The sequence below is a fragment of the Hemitrygon akajei genome, chromosome 22 (genome assembly GCF_048418815.1).
Source record: "Hemitrygon akajei chromosome 22, sHemAka1.3, whole genome shotgun sequence".
NCBI classification, from domain to species: domain Eukaryota; kingdom Metazoa; phylum Chordata; class Chondrichthyes; order Myliobatiformes; family Dasyatidae; genus Hemitrygon; species Hemitrygon akajei.
In genome coordinates this window covers 58625881-58646503 of record NC_133145.1, presented here as the reverse complement: position 1 = coordinate 58646503, position 20623 = coordinate 58625881, and the positions used below count along the sequence as shown (strand labels likewise).

The window sequence follows — 20623 nt, the reverse complement described above, 5'->3', positions numbered from 1 at the left end:
TCCCTAGAATGTAGAAGATTGAGGGGAGATTTAATACAGGTAAACAAAATAATGAGCGGTCAAGATGGGGTAAATGCAAATGGGCTTTTTCCGCTGAGGTTGGGTGAGACAATAAGAGGTCACTGGTTGAAGTTCAAAGTAAATTTATTAAAGTACATATGTAACCGTATGCAAACCCGAGATTCATTTTCTTGCGGGTGTACTCAGTACATCCAAGAATCGTAATAGAAACAATGAAAGACTGCACCCAAACACCCAATATGCAAAAGACAACTGTGCAAATACAAAGGGAAAAAAAGCAATAAATATCCAGAACATGAGATGAAGAGTCCTTGTACATAAATTCATAGGTTGTAGGAACAGTTCAGTGATTGAGTGAATGGAGTTGAGTGATGTTATGCCCACTGGTTCAAGAGCCTGATGGTTGAGGGTTAAGCAGGAAAGATGGAATGTTTAAGGGGAACATCTTCACTCAGAGAGTGTGGAATGCGCTGCCAGCACAAGTGATTGATGTGGGTTCAGTTTCAACGTTAAAGAGAAATTTGGATAGCTACATGGATGGGATGGGTATTTAGGGCTACTGTCGGGGTGCAGGTTGATGGGACTAGCCAGATTACCTAGTCCGGCATAGACTAGAAAGGCCGAATGATATGATTCTGTGCTGTCATGTGCTGGGACATAATCTTAGTGCATCTAGAGTGAATGATGAAGGTCTCCAGCATCAGCTTATTCCTACCATGTGCCGTGGTAGGACATGGCAAACCCAGGGTCAGTGACATCACACATAAACAAGCAGCTCCATCATGAATGGCCACCGTGTAACAGCAATGCCCAAAACTACAACTGCTTTCACCATTTGCAAGCTGGTTTATTTCCTTTACACAAATAAAGCATTTGCTTTTCATCATATTAATACAATGACCAGCTATTTAATACAAAATGAAGAAAAATCAAGTTCAATTAATGAAAAGAGCAAGTACTTTCTATTGAAAATCCAAAACAAAAATCTAAAAATAATAAATGAAAATGCTGGAAACACTCAGCAGGCTAGGCTTCATCTGTTAAAGAGAAACAGAGTTAATGTTTGACAGTAGGTCTATTTCATAAGAACAATGAAATAGGAACAGGAGTTGGCCTTCTGGCCCATTGAACCTGCTCTGCCATTCAAACTGATCTGGTCATAGACTCAGCTCCACCTACCTGCCTTTTCCTGTAACCCTTAATTACTCTGCTATGCAAAAAAGCTAATGGTGTCTTAAATATATTTAATGAAGTCATCTCTACTACCTCCCTGGGCAGAGAATTCCACAGATTCACTACTCTCTGGGAAAAGCAGTTCTTCCTCATCTCTGTCTTAAATCTATTCCCATGAATCTTCAGGCTATGTGCCCTTGTTCTAGTCTCACGTAGCAGTGGAAACAACCTTTCTGCCTGGCTTGCCTCATTGTGCCTCTATCTTGTCTTGAATGACTACCTGAATTGAATTGGCTTTATTTCTTACGTCCTTCACATACATGAGTAAAAATCTTTACATTATGTCTCCATCTAAATGTGCAATCATAGTAATTTATAATAAGTAGAACAGTCAGTGTAACAGAATACACTCATATCAGCGTGAGTTAATCAGTCTGATGGCCTGATGGAAGAAGCTGTCCCGGAACCTGTTGGTCCTGGCTTTTATGCTGCAGTACTGTTTCCCAGGTGGTGGCAGCTGGAATAGACTGCGGTTGGGGTGACTCATTACTCAATGATCCTACAGGCCCTTTTTACACACCTGTCTTTGTAAATGTCCTGAATCATGGGAAGCTCACAACTACAGATGCTCTGGGCTGTCCGCACCACTCTCTGCAGAATCCTGCGATTAAGGGAGGTACAGTTCCCATACCAGGCAGTGATGCAGCCAGTCAGGATGCTCCCAATTGTGCCCCTGTAGAAAGTTCTTAGGATTTGGGGGCCTATACCAAACTTACTCAACCTTACAGTGGGCCTGACATTTCACATCATGAAGATCCTAAAAAGGTGGGTACTGGCTCACCTCTGACCCCTGGTCAGATCAGCCTTTGATCCTCTGCAGTTTGCCTACCATGAGCACATTAGAGTTGATGATGCTGTCATCTACCTGCTGAAAAGAGCCGACTCCCATTTGGATAAGTAGGACAGCACTGTGAGGATCATGTTTTTTGATTTCTCAAGTGTCTTCAATACCATACAGCCCTCATTACTCGGGGAAAAGCTCCGTTCAATGCAGGTTGGCACTTCCATTGCATCCTGGGTAATGGACTACCTGACTGGCAGAGCACAGTTTGTGGAGCTTCAGAGCTGTATCAGACGTGGCTATAAGCAGCACTGGGGCCCCACAGGGGACTGTATTGACTCCCTTCCTGTTTACCCCGTATACCTCAGACTTTAGATAGAACACTGAGTCATGTTCTGCAGAAATTCTCTGATTACTCAGCAATAGTTGGGTGTATAAAGGGAGGACAAGAGAATAAATATCGGGCCCTGGTGAAGGACTTTGTCAAATGGTGCAAGCTGAATCATCTGCAGCTCAACATCAGTAAGACAAAGATGGTGATGGACTTTAGGAAGACTAAGCCTGCATTGCTTCCTGTAACTATTGGTGGTGAGGACCTACAAGTACCTGGGGGTGCGCCTGGATGACAGACTTGAGTGGAGCACCAAGTGGAGCTGTGTACAAGAAGGGCCAGAGTTGCCTCTACTTCCTGAGGAGACTGAGGTCCTTTGGAGTATACAGGCCTCTCCTTCACATGTTCTACCAGTCTGTTGTTGCCAGTACAATCTTCTATGCAGTGGTGTGCTGAGGCAATGGCATCAACACGTGATGCCGACAGGCTCAATAATGATTAGAAAGCCTGGCTCTGTTATAGGAGTCAGTCTGGACACTGGAGGCTGTGGTAGAACAAAGGAACTTATGGAAAATCCTGGCAATCCTGGACAATGTTTCTCACCCTCTGTACACCACCTTGGCTGAACAGAGGAGCACTTTTAGTAATAGACTAAGACAACTGTGCAGCTTCAAAGAGCGCTGTATGAGGTCATTCTTACCCTCGGCCATTAGGCTCTATAGCGGGGAAGTGATGACCCCTCCTGTTAGACTGTTTGTGGTAACATTTTTTTCTTTCTTACTTCTCTTCTAGTATTTGTGTATCTGTGCACTTGTAATGCTACTGTGACACTGTAATTTCCTTTGGGATCAATAAAGTATCTGTCTATCCAATCTATCCTAAAACATAATATAAGTTTGCCAGGTAATGTTGCAGCTATATGAAGTTAGACCAGACGTGGAATACTGTGTTCATTTCTAGTCACCTCATTGTAGGAAGGATGTGGAGGCCGAGGACCATGAATGTTGTCAGAACTGTTGAGTGTTTTGAGCATTTTCTGCTGTAAATACTTCCTAATTTTGACAACAATGCTCTACACTTCAATGGTCCTTCCATCACTATTCATTGAAATTAATTGTGGCATAAACTATTGCTTCTTCTTGTTGTGCTTTCTCATTCTTCTGGGATTGTAAGTTAAGTTGGGTGTATATGACTTTATCTTCATTCTGATATAAAGAAAAAGAACTGTCAGAATTATTTCTGGAGTGCTCCATTTTTGTATTGTCATTGCTGTGGTTAGACTTTTCTAATCCATGATTGTTTTCTTTCTGTGATTACCATGTTTTTTTCCATTGGTGTAGTTTTGGGAGAATTTTTTTCAAGTAAGCTATTTTCCAATATGTGTAGAATTATTTTTAAAGTCCTATTAATGGTGAAAACTAACTCTTCGAAGACTTCTATAAACCTAAGCAGGTGACAAGTCTGAGGGAATTGGGCAAGGAATGTCAAAGTTCAACGCAAATTTATTGTTAAAGTATGTACAGTGTATGTCACCATATACTACCCTGAGATTCATTTTCTTGCAGGCATTTATAGGAATGCAATAGTTTTCACTAAAAACTATACAAAATAAAGACTGATAAACATCCAATGTACAAAAGAGGAAAATTGTGCCAATAATAGTTTTTAAAGTAAATAATTAATACTGTGAACATGCGTTGTAGAATCCTTGAAAGTGAGACTATAGGCTGTGGAATTAGTTCTGAGTTGAGGTGAGAGAAGGATAGATTTTGTAGGAAAGGTAAATGTGCTTTTGATATAGCAGAAGATGAAAGGAGGGTAATTAAACTTAGGGCACATTAGAGGCATTTGCAATGCACACGTCATGATCGTGCCTATGATTGGATCCTGGACGATTATTTGAGTCAAGACAAGAAGCCATCTAGTGAGAGTAAAATAAGTTGGCTTTCATTCCATTTGTGACTTCGGCTCAGTTGGGCTTTGCTGTCATAAAGACAATTTGAAAGGTTGTCAAGTTTTCGATGTGTGGAGGAGGGTTGGAGGTGTACTCTTGCGCTATTAGCAGGGAATTAATGGTCGACAGGATTCCTGTCTGGGTATTAAAAAAGGATAAAAGATATAAGAAATGGAACATGAGCCCCAAGTTAGAAAAGGATTAGGCATGCCACTTTGCATTTCTTGTGTCTTTGGGACTACCCTTCTTCAAGCCCTATAAATGCAGTACTATACAGTACTATATATTGTATAGTATATAAATTGTATATAAATGCAGTACTATACAGTACTATATATTGTTTACTATACAGTAAACAATAGTTTAGCACACATCAGGGATGTGTTCAATATATCAATGTTCATTATTTTTGGGTTCAAAACCAAAAACTTCTTACCACTTAAGAAGAATTCCCTATATTTCAAAGCCAAAATCAAGTTACATTAAACATTTACCATCACTTTGCTTGTTGCTAGCCTGCTGTATTTCTAGTAGCCATTCATTGTTTGTGTCTCACTGGTACTCCAATCATATGACCACATTCCCCTAAAGTTAGAATGCCACTTTCCATACTCCAATCTTTGTGTATTGCTTTTTAAATTGAAATTACAAAGAGACTCATCCTCGTATTTTCTTAATTATTGCTTCAAAAAACTAAATTTGCATTTATTGCAATCATTGTCATTTATAAGTTAATAGGTAAAAAGATCTGAAACACAACAGGGCTGTTAGTTACTTGTTTTCCCTTCCACATGAAACCAATGACTGGAAAATCTTTTTCACACAGAGTGAGCAAAGTGTGAACTAGGACCTTTGATAAGGTAATGGGAGCAAAAACACTTCATTAATTCATTAAAAGAAAACTTGAATGCTAGATGTCAGATGGGAGACGTTGGGAAGGCGAATGTTATGTTCTTTCTGGATGGATCTGCTAAGCTAATACTATTGGTATTCAACCGTATATATAAAATTTTATGAACTTGGAAACTTACATTTGTTGCAAAGTGTTATGTACTGTCATAGTAATGTCACAGAAAGTAAAATTTTACTTACAGAGCAAGTGTTGTCCACGTTGGTATCTGCAAAAACAAATTAAAGTGGAAGTTAATTATGATACACACAAATTATTTTTCCAAATCATTGTGGTTAATTCATATTGGCTTATACGTCTCTCTCCTGCTGCTGTTGGTCAGTGACTTGGCTTTGTTTGTTTTATCTTACACTTTTCTCACTCTATTCCCTTTATGTGTACTCATCCCGATGTTGCAGTATCCTTTGCAGCTGAAGTTCAGCTATTTCTCAGGACAAATTCTTCATATTTTACTGCGATTATCTCAGATTTCCACTTTCAATAGTTTTCCTTTCATAATTTTAGAAAGTAATTCTCTTCCCGTTGAGTTGCATGTCTAGAGTGACCTTTTGTTAAGTGTCAATGCTAGCCTCAGAGTTTTGACTATCATCCCCTTTACTATTTTCCTATTAAGAATGGCAGCTGGGATAAGCAAGTAATCATAAGCCACGTGCAAGTTATTGGAAAAAAATTCAAAGGAACAAAATTAATCAACATTCAGAAAGGCAGGGTTTTCTTCAGAGATAGTCAGCACGGTTTTGTGGTGGGTAATCCTGATTGACTAATTTGATTGAAAATTTTGTTTTAAAAAAAAAAGTATCAAAATATGTTGATGATGGTAGATTGGAAGAACAGCGGCATATGGTAGAGTAGCAGTCTGCGTAATGCTTTGCAGCCGCAGCATTTGGAAGATCAGCGGTTCAAATTCCCTCTGCTTGTCTGTAAGGAGCTGGACGTTCCTTCCTCCCATGACCCGTGTGGCTTTCCTTCGGGAGCTCTGATTTGCTCAGACATCCCAAAAGGCATTCAGGTCAGGGTTAATAAGTCGTAGGCATGCTGTGCTGGTGCCGAAAGCATGGAGCGCTCCCAGCAAATCCGCAGACTGTGCTGGTTCGCCGTATCCTTTGACATACATGTGACAAATAAAGCTAAACTTTGTCTTTGGATTACATGAATTCCCAAGTCCTTTTGCGCCTCTGATTTATGAATTATCTCCCTGTATAGAACATAGTTTACTCCTATATTTCTTCTACCAAGCTGTTATTCAGTTGGAATGAATGGAAATCCACCCTCCAATTAACACAAAGAAACTGACAATTAATGGGGAATATTTAGTTAGTAATCCAACTAACCAAACCCACATTTATAAGAATGTTGTGGATTAGTAGAGGCTTGAGCAAATTGTCTTTGTTGTGTATAGCTTTTCATAAATTCTATTGTACTTCTTTATTTCCTGTAAATCCTGCAAGAAAATGAATCTCAAGGTAGTTTATGATGACATATATTGAATTGAATTGAATTGAATTATCTTTATTGTCATTATACATAGGTACCATGAAACTCTGTTTGGCTTCCACTCAGGCAATTAAATAAAGTGGTAGATAAAAACAGGACAGTAATAGAAAAGCAGTATTAAACAGTTAAGTAGCAGAAAATAAATTGCAGCGGCACCAGAATATCACAGTAATGCACAAAGTGCCGTTAGTGCAAGTATTTGAGTCCTTGTGTGTGCTCACAGTTTCAGTCGTTGTTCTGTGGGAGTGGTGTGATGGAGGCTACAGCTCTGGGGTAGAAGCTGTTCCTCAGTCTATTTGTTCTGGCACTTGGATAATAGACAATAGGTGCAGAAGTAGACCATTCAGCCCTTCGAGCCTGCACCGCCATTCTGAGATCATGGCTGATCATCTACTATCAATACCTGGTTCCTGCCTTGTCCCCATATCCCTTGATTCCCCTATCCATAAGATACCTATCTAGCTCCTTCTTGAAAGCATCCAGAGAATTGGCCTCCACTACCTTCCGAGGCAGTGCATTCCACACCCCCACAACTCTCTGGGAGAAGCAGTTTTTCCTTAACTCTGTCCTAAATGACCTACCCCTTATTCTCAAACCATGCCCTCTGGTACTGGACTCTCCCAGCATCTGGAACATATTTCCTGTCTCTATCTTGTCCAATCCCTTAATAATCTTATATGTTGCAATCAGATCCCCTCTCAATCTCCTTAATTCCAGCATGTACAAGCCCAGTCTCTCTAACCTCTCTGTGTAAGACAGTCTGGACATCCCAGGGATTAACCTCGTGAATCTACGCTGCACTTCCTCTATAGCCAGGATGTCCTTCCTTAACCCTGGAGACCAAAACTGTACACAATGCTCCAGGTGTGGTCTCACCAGGGCCCTGTACAAATGCAAAAGGATTTCCTTGCTCTTGTACTCAATTCCCTTTGTAATAAAGGCCAACATTCCATTAGCCTTCTTCACTGCCTGCTGCACTTGCTCATTCACCTTCAGTGACTGATGAACAAGGACTCCTAGATCTCTTTGTATTTCTCCCTTACCTAACTCTACACCGTTCAGATAATAATCTACCTTCCTGTTCTTACTCCCAAAGTGGATAACCTCACACTTATTCACATTAAACGTCATCTGCCAAGTATCTGCCCACTCACTCAGCCTATCCAAGTCACCCTGAATTCTCCTAACATCCTCATCACATGTCACACTGCCACCCAGTTTAGTATCATCAGCAAACTTGCTGATGTTATTCTCAATGCCTTCATCTAAATCGTTGATGTAAATCGTAAACAGTTGTGGTCCCAATACCGAGCCCTGTGGCACCCCACTAGTCACCACTTGCCATTCCGAGAAACACCCATTCACCGTTACCCTTTGCTTTCTATCTGCCAACCAGTTTTCTATCCATGTCAATATCTTCCCCCCAATGCCATGAGCTCTGATTTTACCCACCAATCTCCTATGTGGGACCTTACCAAATGCCTTCTGAAAATCGAGGTACACTACATCCCCTGGATCTCCCTTGTCTAACTTCCTGGTTACATCCTCGAAAAACTCCAACAGATTAGTCAAACATGATTTGCCCTTGGTAAATCCATGCTGGTTTGGCCCAATCCTATCACTGCTATCTAGATATGCCACTATTTCATCTTTAATAATGGACTCTAGCATCTTCCCCACTACTGATGTTAGGCTGACAGGACGATAGTTCTCTGTTTTCTCCCTCCCTCCTTTCTTAAAAAGTGGGATAACATTAGCCATTCTCCAATCCTCAGGAACTGATCCTGAATCTAAGGAACATTGGAAAATGATTACCAATGCATCCGCAATTTCCAGGGCCACCCTAGGATGCAGACCATCTGGACCTGGGGATTTGTCAGCCTTCAGTCCCATCAGTCTACTCATCACAGTTTCCTTCTTAATGTCAATCTGTTTCATTTCCTCTGTTACCCTATGTCCTTGGCCCATCCATACATCTGGGAGATTGCTTGTGTCTTCCCTAGTGAAGACAGATCTAAAGTACTCATTAAATTCTTCTGCCATTTCTCTGTTTTCCATAACAATTTCACCCAATTCATTCTTCAAGAGCCCAACATTGTTCTTAACTATCTTCTTTCTCTTCACATACCCAAAAAAGCTTTTGCTATCCTCCTTTATATTCCTGGCTAGCTTGCGTTCGTACCTCATTTTTTCTTCCTGTATTGCCTTTTTAGTTAAGTTCTGTTGTTCCTTAAAAATTTCCCAATCATCTGTCCTCCCACTCACCTTAGTTCTGTCATATTTCCTTTTTTTTAAATGCTATGCAATCTCTGACTTTCTTTGTCAACCACTGTGGCCCCGTTCCCCCCTTTGAATCCTTCCTTCTCCAGGAGATGAACTGATTTTGCACCTTGTGCATTATTCCAAAAAATACCTGCCATTGCTGTTCCACTGTCTTTTCTGCTAGGATATCCGTCCAGTCAACTTTGGCCAGCTCCTCCCTCATGGCTCCATAGTTTCCCCTGTTCAACTGCAGCACTGACACCTCCGATCTGCCCTTATCCTTCTCAAATTGCAGATAAAAACTTATCATATTATGGTCACTACCTCCTAATGGCTCCTTTACTTCAAGATCGCTTATCAAATCCTGTTCATTACACAAGACTAAATCCAGAATAGCCTTGTCCCTGGTCGGCTCTCGTACAAGCTGTTCCAAGAATGCATCCCGTAGGCACTCAACAAACTCCCTATCCTGGGGTCCAGCACCAACCTGATTCTCCCAATTCACCTGCATGTTGAAATCCCCCATAACTACTGCGACATTACCTTTGCCACATGCCAATGTTAACTCCCTATTCAACTTGCACCCAATATCCATGCTACTGTTTGGGGGCCTGTAGACAACACCCATTAGGGTCTTTTTGCCCTTACTGTTCCTCAGTTCTATCCACACAGACTCTACTTCTCCTGATCCTGTGTCCCCCCTTGCAAAGGACTGAATCTCATTCCTCACCAACAGGGCCACCCCACCCCCTCTGCCCACATTTCTGTCCCTACGATAGCATGTATACCCTTGTACATTCATTTCCCAGGTCTGATCTCCCTGCAGCCATGTCTCCGTTATCCCAACAACATCATAGTTACCCATTCGCACCTGAGCTTCAAGCTCATCCGCCTTATTTCTGACACTTCGTGCATTCAGATATAGAATTTTTAGCCCATTTCTCCTCTCTCTGTTTAAATCACTGCCTATTGTGCTTAACCCAGCTCCCCGAACTCCCATCGGGCTATACACCCCTTGAATTTTGTTGTCCTTCCTAAATTTACTTATTCTTTCAACACATTTAACTCCATGTTCCGTCAGACCATCCCTCTGTACATGTGTCCTCCTTATCACTTGTTCCGCCTCACCTTTCTCTACTACACACTTAATATTCCAGAACCGTGTAGTCCCCGCCTGTCCTTTATTCTTCATCTTGCTATCCTCTCTCACATTCTGGATCCCTGCCCCCTGCAAATTTAGTTTAAACACCCCCCCCCCCAAGAAGCACTAGTAAACTTTCCTGCAAGAATGTTAGTACCGCTCCAGTTCAGGTGTAAACCGTCCCATCGGAACAGATCCCACCTTCCCTGGAACACAGCCCAATTATCTAAAAACCTGAAGCCCTCCCTCCTGCACCATCCTCTCAGCCACGTATTAATCTTTATAATCTTTCTGTTCCTTGCCTCACTCGCACGTGGCACAGGTAGCAATCCCGAGATTGTTACCCTGGAGGTCCTGCCCTTCAGCTTCTCACCTAACTCCCTGAACTCACTACGCAGGACCCCCTCACTCATCCTACCCACGTCGTTGGTCCCTACATGGACCACAACATCTGGGTTCTTGCCCTCTCTCTCGAGAATAACCTGCACCCAATCTGAGATCGGGTAATAAATTTAATTTTAAGTAAATTTAATAATAAATTTACTTTGATTATGTGAGAAACTAATTCTGGGGTTTACAGCGCTGTATTTATATATTTATTGAGATCCAGTGCGGAATAGGCCCTTCCAGCCCTTTGAGTCACACCACTCAGCAATCCCCTGATTTAAACCCAGCCTAATCACGGGACAGTTTACAATGACCAATTAACCTACTTACCGGTACATCTTTGGAATGGAGAACCCGGAGGAAACCCACCCAGAGGGAATACATACCACTCCTTACAGGCAGTGATGGGAGTTGAACCCAGGTCGTTGATACCGTAAAGCATTGCGCTAACCACTACGCTACCATGCCATTCCAAGTGTGACGCTACTACACCGCGGGGTGTTGCCGAGAGCAGAGTTCAATGCCAACGCTGTCCGTAAGGAGTTTGTACGTCCTTCACGAGTGAGTGAGTTTTATCCGGGTGCTCCACTTTCCTCCAACATTCCAAAGATGTACCGGTCGGTAGGTTAACTGCCCGTTGGAAATTGTACCATGATCTAGGCTAGAGTTAAATTGGTTGCTAGGTGGTTTGACTCATTGGATCGGAAGAACCGGTTCCACACAGTATCTCTAAATAAATAAAATTGGACGTAAAGCAACAGTTTTGAACATACTTTTGACTTTTTAAAGTATGCATATATAAATTCAGAACATGAAATAAATTGCAGTCGTGATTTTTCTCTGTAATTTGTTTTAATTTTTTTTCCACCAGATTGAACGATGGTCAATTTCTTGTTTTTATGGTTAATGTCATGGTGATTTTATAGTCCAGCACTGTGAGCAAATTACAAGAAGCTTTTTGCGTTTGTATATGTCATTTTACTGACTTTACTGTAAATGATCATTGTATTTTCTTTCAGAGGTCCTAGAAACAAAATGAAATGGAGTTTTCGAAAGGTAAACACTTTATCTTGATAGGATCATCGAGAATTATTCCCAGGTTATAAACAGAGAAAGTAAGTTTACCTTGATTATGCCGTTCCTGTGTTTTGTACCTGAAATTACATTTATTACATTTTAAAATTATTATTTCTAAATTAGAAATTAAAACATGCTAAATTTCTACTTTAAAAATGAATTACATCTGACAAGATTTGTTGTTGTTTGTGATATACTATAATTATGATGTTCTTTTATTTAACTGCCCGTTACACTGCTGGCGTTTAGGGCAACACTGAAAATCCTCTACCCAGACGTAGAAGGATTCTTCATTGCTGTTTCTGTAACAGTTTTGTTTTACTAGTCAGGATTGTTAACCTTGAGCTAAACTCCTGAACCTGGAGAACCGATGGACCTCTCTTAGCCTGGACTCTACCCTTTGACCTGTTTGGCATGGGTGACCCTACCAAGAGTGAAAGCATAACGCCCTGACTCCAGCCAGCATAGCTCTCTGGCTCATTGAGCTCTTGGAGGATAACGATGGTCTAAATTTCCTTAAATTCACTGCAACGCAATAAAAACCTTATTTTTATCAGTTAAATCTAAATATATAAACATGTGAAAACTTAAGGGAAATATAACATTGAATTCAGTAAGTAATACTGACCATAGATCTATTCCTCCACTTCCCGTTGGTGATATATGTAACTACTTGGACCAAAATATAGATGGGCTGATGAGCAAAGTTTGCAGAAATGTATTAAATCACACAAACAGCAGGATTTCCCAGTGGCCAGCCATTCTGATTCCAATACCCATTCCCATTCTGACATTTTGGTCCATGGTTTCCTCTTCTTCCACAATGAGGCCACCCTCAGCTTACAGGAGCAACACCTTATATTCCATTTAGGTAGCATCCAATCTGATTTCTACAAATCCCCCCTTATTCAATTCCCCACTCTGGCCCCCTTTTACCTGTTCCTGTCATCTACCTATCAGCTCTCCCTGGTGTCCCTTCTCCTTCCATTTCTCCTATGGTCCGCTCTCCCCTCTTATCAGATCCCTTCTCTGGCCCTTTCCCTTTTCCACCTATCATCTCTGAGCTTCTTCATTTCCCTCCCCCACCCACCTGGCTTCACTTATCACCTCCCAGCTTGCCCTCCCTCCCCTTCCCTACCTTCTTATTCTGGCTTCTCCCTCCTTCCTTTTCAAGCCTGATGGAAGGTCTCAGACTGAAATGTCGACTGTTTATTCATTTCCATAGATGCCGAGTTCTTCCAGCATTTTGTGGATGTTAATGTGAAACATAGATTGATCCCTCCACTTTTTATTGGATAAACTATTTTGGTGGTCATGCTGCTAGAACTAATCTGTAGGCAATCAGGAATTGGACATCTGCTATTCTGCTTTAAGTTTCCATTCCAGTCTTGACATCATTCACAGAGTGAGACGGTGATACAGCTGACAAAGCTGCTGTCTCAAGCTCCAAACATTAAACTCCATTCAATACTGACTCAAGTACTGTTGATGTTGGAGTTTGTATGTTCTTATGACTGCATGGCTCTCCCTTGGCACTCTGGTCCTACATCTCCTACATCTGCTAGCTGGTAGATTGATTGGCTGAGGAGAATCAGAGGGTTGGGAGGTGTGAGCCAATGGACGTCTGAAAGAGAAATTATTATTAGTGAAATGATGGGCATATGGAATTGATATAATTGTTCTGAAGGGTTGAACGGCAACTATGTCATAAGAAAATATGAGAACTAATTACATGGGATTTTAATTACTGTCTCAACTTTAGGCAATGCTGTAATTGTGTAGAATTTCTTAGTTACTTTGAAATACCTGTATATTTATTCTAATCTTTTATTCCTTTGATATTCATCTTGTGAAATCAAAATATACCAGGAGCTATTAGTTGAATACGACAGGTTAAGAAATCCTACCTTTTATTGATTTGGTTTCTACCTACTGAAAGAAATACAAGCATTAAAGATAAAACTTAAATCACCAAATTAGCAAAATATCTAAAATAACAATGAGCATTGGATGTAACAAGGTGTGACACTTACCTTTAATACAGATAATTACTAAAATTCCCACTAACAGTAGAAGAGGTATTATTGTATAATACAACCACTTATTTGAAGTGGTACCTGCAGAAAAAGGATATTTTATTTCAGAAGAAATTATTGTTTACTACTCCCCACTGATTATTGAAATAGTTCCAGAAAGATTTATTTATATTACTATTTGTACCATTAATAATAAAATGATAAACCTGATATATTTTTCAAAATAATTGGCCTTATTACAGCAAATGCAATCTCACCAAACTGGTTATGGAGGTCATCAGATAGTTGGACCAATAGTGCTACTGCATTCAAAACAAAGATCATGATGAAAAAGGATCTACTGATTTTCTGGTACTTGTCAAATAATCTCTTCTCGGGCTTCCAGCCGGGTACAAGTATCAATTTTAACTGACATTTCAATGACAAATTCTGCCATCTTCATGAGAGATGATACATGGGCATGACTAGTCCGGTCATCTGTCCATCCTGATTGGTTACTCCTCATCCAATCAGGTTTCCGCTGTCCCACCTTGTTTACAGTTGAATCCCAGTTCTTACTTAGAGCGAGACCTTTGTCTTTGTTGAAATTCTTTGCCTCTAATTTTATTTCAGTGGCTTCTTTCACCAGGCAGTCCCAAAAGCCATCGAAGTTCTGTGCCGAAATCAATCCTGTGGCCGTAGTGAATGCAATGTCTGCTACCGCCAGTTTCTCCGGGTAACCCAAACGGATACGCCTCCTGCACTCCTTGATCCAGGTTTCCACCATGCGTCCCATCTGGCCAATATACGCTGCTCCACATTCACAGGAAATCCTGTAAACGCCAGCTGAACTGAGTCCCAGGTCATCTTTGGCCTGCATAAGCTGTGACTTGAGCCTCCTTGTGGGTTTGCAGATGGTATTAGTCCGCTACATGGAGCTTAGAAAAATAGAGGGCTGTGGGTAACCCTAGGTCATTTCTAAAGTAAGTACATGTTCGGCACAGCTTTGTGGGCCGAAGGGCCTGTATCGTGCTGTAGGCTTTCCACATTTCTGTGTTTCTATTTCTTCAGGATCCTAGTGATCCATCCAGAAACTGTGGAAATATAGGGAAGACAGGCAATAGCAATGGGTTCTTCCTGTTGGTCCTTTTAAGGGGTCAACTAGTGGCTTTTGGGACCCTCTAGTGAAAGAAACCATTGAAATAAGACTAGAGGAAAAGAATTTTGACAAAGGTAAAGGTCACTCTAAGTAAGAACTGGAATTTGATTGTAAACAAGGTGGGACAGCAGAATCCTGATTGGATATGGACTAACCAATCATGAGGGATGGACGATGGGGGTATAAATACCATCAGACTAGATGTGCCCAGGCATCATCCCTGATGAAGGAGGCAGAGTTTGTCATCGTAACATCGATTGAAATCAACACCTATACCTGACTGGAAACCTGAGAAGAGAGAATTCAAAAGATCATGATGTTTTCACATTGTAATAAGTGGCTCAATGACAATGTTCAATTTCATCTTCTATCCAGGGTCAATCTGGAAAGTCCCAATCTTTTAAAAATCTCTATCTTTATTGCTATCATTCTCTCTCGATTGTTACCTATCTAGCTTGTTAGAAATCTATCTATCTAACTTGCTATCTATCTTGCTGTCTACCTAGCAATCTATCTAGCTAGCTACCTAGCTATCTATCTTGCTATGAATCTATGAGTTTGGACAGCATTGGCAAATCCAGCACTAATTTCCTATCCCTAATTGCCTTTGATCTGATTTCTATAATTCTGCAGTTTTTTCTTCTGAAGCTTCTCCCACAATGTTGTGGGATATGGAGTTTCGGGGTTTAAACATAGTGACAATGAAGGAATCAGGATGTTATGCCACTTGGAAAGGAACCTGCAATTGGTGGCTTTTTCTTGTGCTGGAAGCCCTTATCCTTTTTGGCAGCAAGCTTGACAGGCACTGTCAGAAATGCTTAGACAAGTAGCGTCAATGCATTTTCCGGAAGGTAAAGGGTGCTCACTGTACACACAATTTGGAAGTGGGACATGGATTGCATGTTTAAGATGGTAGATGGGGTATCAAAGAAGAGGATGGTTTCATTATGAATGGTGTTTGGCTCCTAGTGTTGCTTGACTTTCAGTAAAGGGGACCAGAACACGTGCAGATCTTTGGGGGGGAATGAGGGCAAGTGACCATGTTATTATCTTCTGAACGTATGACTCCCTCTAAGTGCAGAAGCCCTCAAGATTCTTGAGTCCGTCTTCAGCCAATTTTTGAATGAAAACCCATTCAAAAACCAAGGCATATTTTATTTAATGAATAACCAAGGAAAATAATTCAATGGGACTTTGCATTTGATCAAAGAGAAGTGCTGTATAGTTTTGGAAAAAATCTGATTCATTTGCTAAGTCAAATAGTAAGAAAACATACCTTTTATCGTAAAGCTGATCCCTTTACTATATTTGTGCACACCTGAGATTTCATTTGTAGCTTTGCACTTGTACACACCACCATCTTCAGTATTGTTTATGCGCACATTAAAGATAGCAGGTTCGTTGTTAGGCTTCTTGATAGTGGAGATATGTTTTGTGTGTCGAAATAATGAATAAGTCACAGGAAAGCTTCCATTTATGGAGTGGCATTGAAGAGATATGCTATTTCCTATTTCAAGAGTGGTTTTTGAAGTGACAGATTTTATTTCTGGATTTGGAACTGGAAGTGAAACCAAAGTAACACAGGGTAAGCATTTAAAAGAAATCAGTAAATCTAACTATTATTTTGGTGCTACACTTAGTCATACCTTCATTATATGCCATGTCGTATGATATGGGCGACCATGCTCGATGACCATGACTGTTATTGGCAATTTTTTCTACAGAAGTAGTTTGCTATTGCCACCTTTTGGGCAGTATCTTTACATAACAGGTGACTCCAGCTATTAGTACTCTTCACTGACTGTCTGCCATTGACTATGCAATTGGTTGCATAACCAGGACGTGATATACACCAGCTGCTCATCAGGCCATCCATCACCTGCTCCCATGGCTTCCCATGACCCTGATCAGGGGCTTATCAGATGCTGCACCTTGGCCAAGGGTGACCTACAGGCTAGCGGAGGGAAGGAGCGCCTTACACCTCCTTTGTTAGAGACGTATCTCCACCCTGCCACCCTAATAAAGTGGTCACTGCGTTTATGTTTGTGATCTTCTGCTGCTGTAGCCCAGCTTCTCATGTGTTCACAGATGCTCTTCTGCACACTACTGTTGTAAAAGCCTTGTGGGTAGAGTTAAGAAACTGCAAAGTAAATGATCCTGATGGGAGTTAGATACGGTCCTCTGAACAGTAACCAGAATGTGGGCTACAAATTACAATGGGAGATAGAAAAGGCATGTCAAAAGGACAGTGTTGCAATAGTCACAGGAGATTCCAATATGCAGGTAGATTGGGGATGGATCCAAGAGATTGAATTTATATAATGCCTTTTCAGAGCAGCTTGTGGTTAAGCTCACTCAGAGAATAGCAATTTTGGACAGTGTATTATGTAATGACCCATATTTGATTAGGGATCTTAAGGTAAAGGAACCCTTAGGTGACAGTGATCCTAATAGGATGGAATTCACCCTGCAGTTTGAGAAGGAGAAGCTAAAATTGGAAATATCAGTATTACAGTGGAGTAATGGGAATTGGAGAAGCCCAAGAGAAGAGCTGGCCAAAGTTGATTGAAAGGAGATACTAGCTGGGATGACGGCAGAACAGCAATAGCTGGTGTTTCTGGGATAAATTTGGAAAGCGCAGGATAGGTAAATCCCAAAACTGAAGAAGTGTTTTAAAGGGTGGATAAGATCATTACTAGGAAGGTGTTTGGGAAGCTGAAAAGTCTGAAGGTAGGTAAGTCTCCTGGATAGGTCACGTTGAGGAAACAGGGTCTGCAGAAAGACTTAGATTGGGAAAATGGGCAAAGAAGTGGCAGATAGAATACGGTGTAGGGAAGTGTATGGTCATGCACTTTGGTAGAAGGAATAAAGGTGTAGACTATTTTCTAAATGGAGAGAAAACTTTAAAAATCAGAGGTGGAAAGGGACTTGGGAGTCCTCATGCAGGATCCTCTAAAGGTTAACTTGCAGGTTGCGTTGGTGGTAAGGACAGCAAATGCAATGTTAGCATTCATTTCCAGAGGACTGGACTATGAATGCAAGGATGTAATGCTGAGGCTTTATAAGGTATTAGTTAGCCTGCACTTGGAACATTGTGAGCAGTTTTGGGCCCTTTATTTAAGAAAAGATGTGTTGGATTGGAGAGGGTCCAGAGAAGGTTCACGAGAATTATCCCAGGAATGAAAGGGTTAGTACAAGAGTTTGATGGCTCTGGGCCTGTACTCACTGGAATTTAGAAGAATGGTGGGGGGAATCTCACTGAAACTTATCAAATATTGAAAGGCTTATATAGAGTGGATGATATGGAGAGGATGTTTCCAATAGTGGGAGATGGACACCAGAGGGTACAGGCTCTGAGTAGAAGGAAATCCATTTCACACATTTTTTCAGTGAAAATTTCTTAGCTAGTTGGTGTTGAATCTGTGGAATTCGTTGCTGCTGTGTAGGTCAAGTCATCTGGGTATATTAAGGCAGAGGTTGATAGGTTCTTGATTAATCAGGGAATCAAAAGTTATGAGGAGAAGGCAGGAGAATGAGATTGAAAGGGATAATTAATTGACCAAATACTATGTGTTATGGTCAAATGTTCTAACACGTGGTTATTTGAGTTCCTGTCGGCTTGAACCAGTCTGGCCATTCTTCTCTGACCTCTCTCTTTAATAAGGCATTTTTACCTACAGAACTGCCACTCACTGATTTTTTTTTTTTTGTTTTTTGCACCATTCTCTGTAAACTCCAGAGACTTGTCCATGAAAATCCAGGAGATCAACAGTTTCTGAGATACTCAAACCACCCCATCTGGCACCAACAATCATTCCACAAAGTCACCTAGATCACGTTTCCTCCACATTCTGATGTATGATCTAAACAACAACCTCTTGATCATGTCTGTGTGCTTTTATTGAGTTGCTACCACATGATTGGCTAGTTAAATATTTGCATTAACAAGCTGGTGTACAGTTCTACTTAATAAAGTGGCCACTGAATGTGTGTCACCATGTACTGCCTATACTCATTTTCTTGCAGGCATTTACAGGAAAAATACATAAATGCAATTGGATTTATAAACTCTATAGATAACAAAGACTGTACTGTCAATGTGCAAAAGACAAATTGTACAAACAAAAAAATATTGAGAACATGACTACATGTATTTTTAATTATGCAAGTGATTTGTTATGCCTGTTAACTTGCAGTTATGTTGAGTAGTGCACTGTAATTTGTGATTGTCCATTTTTATATTTATAGAATATAAATTCAAGAGGAGGAAGTTCTTTATCAGCACCGCAGCAGAGCTCAATTTGATTTCCTATCACCTCCATTGGACATATGGTAATAATAATGCTTAAGGTTGTTATAGCCTGGGGTGGTAATGGGGATATGCTTCTGCTACCTATTAAACACTCCCAATGGTGTGCGTCTCAAATAGCCTGTGACAACCAAGTTCGGCTCCTGGCTTTCGCGTGTGGCTTAGCTATTAAGCCTGTGGAACTGTTTCTACTGACAGGAGAAGGGGCAAAGGCGGGTTACTGGCACCCTTAAAGTAGTCATCTTGAGCAGACGGGGCTCACCAGGTGTGGGTGGCAGCTCATTGAGAGGGAAAACCTTGATCTCAACCTCCGCTGCTTTGCAGCTGTATCCACCCATGGGGAAAGGCTTTGGGAGTACACCCTGAGAAAGAAATTGGAGCTGGAGTCCCCTAAGGCAGTTAAGTTCCATGCTGACTGGGAAATCCTGCGATGTTGCTGGTGCCAAATTACACGGGTGTTTGCAGTTCCTTTGGATTCGTCAGCTGCACGGAGAGGGTGAGTCTGCTACATTGGCAACAGCTTGCTCGCCATATCGTACTGCCCTGGCTTGTGTATCGTGTAGACAACTGGGACACAGCATCCAATGTCAATCCCAGCCAGCAGAGGGCCTCAAAATAATAATAATCATAGCGAGCGTAATATAGAGCACTTTTCATCCAGATGTTGTTCAAAGTGATTTACAACAGGATAAAGTGCAAACATAAAAATTAAAGACAAAATTATGTCAGTCAAAAACAAGGTTAAATAAATAGGTTTTGAGGTGGCATTTAAAAGTGTATACTCAATCTGCATCTCCTTAATTTTAGGCATTGAGTTCCAATTTTGCTCTGTCAGTAAATAGGGGCATCTGTAATTCATCTGAAGTTAGAATCACAAAGAAATTTTAACCATTTGACGTTTGATATGTGCTTCTGACCACATATTCACCCTATCACAATCACAGTTGTTGCTTGTCGATATTTAACAGCTGCTACATCCTTTTAACAAACTGGAAGCAAGACGTTTGTGCATCTGGTGCCAGTCATACAGCACGGAAATGGGCTCCGTTGGCCCAACCAGTCCATGCTGACAATATTTCCCATCTGAGCTGGTCCCATTTGCCCTATAGCCCTCTGAACCTATTGCACTTACAAAGGCTTATCTAACTTGTCGTATTTGTAATTTATCATTTTTCCTCATTCAATTCTTATGATTATTTGCAAATAAGTTTTGCGTCAGTCTGAAACGTTACTTTGGATTTGTTGCAATTGGGTCACTCTCGCGAATGTATTGGTTGCTGGGCAGCTTATTGCTGAATTACAGTGATCGATGAGTGATATAGTTAATAATATTGCTTCCATCTTAACTGAGTGTTACAGGAGCACCATTGAGAATGTCCTGATGAGCTGCATCTCCATTGGGTATGGGAGCAGCAGAGCATTGGACCAGAAATCCCTACAAAGGACTGTGAGATTAACCAGCAGGATCATAAGGGTCTCCCTACCATCCATTGGGGGCACTTATCAGGAGTGCTACATACGCAGGGCCCATAGTATCATCAAAGATCCC

At 41.0% G+C, this 20623-nt stretch overlaps 1 protein-coding gene across 1 annotated transcript; it reads right to left on the bottom strand.

The window, feature by feature from the left end:
* LOC140714862 (allergin-1-like) lies at positions 1–19412 on the bottom strand. Its single transcript, XM_073026544.1, has 7 exons — positions 19337–19412; positions 16042–16323; positions 13625–13708; positions 13499–13523; positions 11640–11668; positions 5413–5438; positions 1–3571 (listed from the first exon to the last, which is right to left on the bottom strand). The coding sequence occupies exons 1-7, from the start codon at positions 19410–19412 to the stop codon at positions 3464–3466; spliced, it is 630 nt and encodes a 209-aa protein (XP_072882645.1). The 3' UTR covers positions 1–3463.
* Between the last annotated feature and the right edge of the window lie 1211 nt (positions 19413–20623).

Bases quoted from the DNA above. Each gene is read 5' to 3' on its own strand.
- LOC140714862 (XM_073026544.1), bottom strand. From the start codon at position 19,412: ATGGGTGGATACAGCTGCAAAGCAGCGGAGGTTGAGATCAAGGTTTTC. The intron at 16,324-19,336 runs GTGAGCCCCGTC...TTTCACTTCCAG, and splicing joins TGAGCTGCCACCCACACCTG to TTCCAAATCCAGAAATAAAA. The intron at 11,669-13,498 runs GTAGGATTTCTT...ATGTAATTTCAG, and splicing joins AGAAACCAAATCAATAAAAG to GTACAAAACACAGGAACGGC.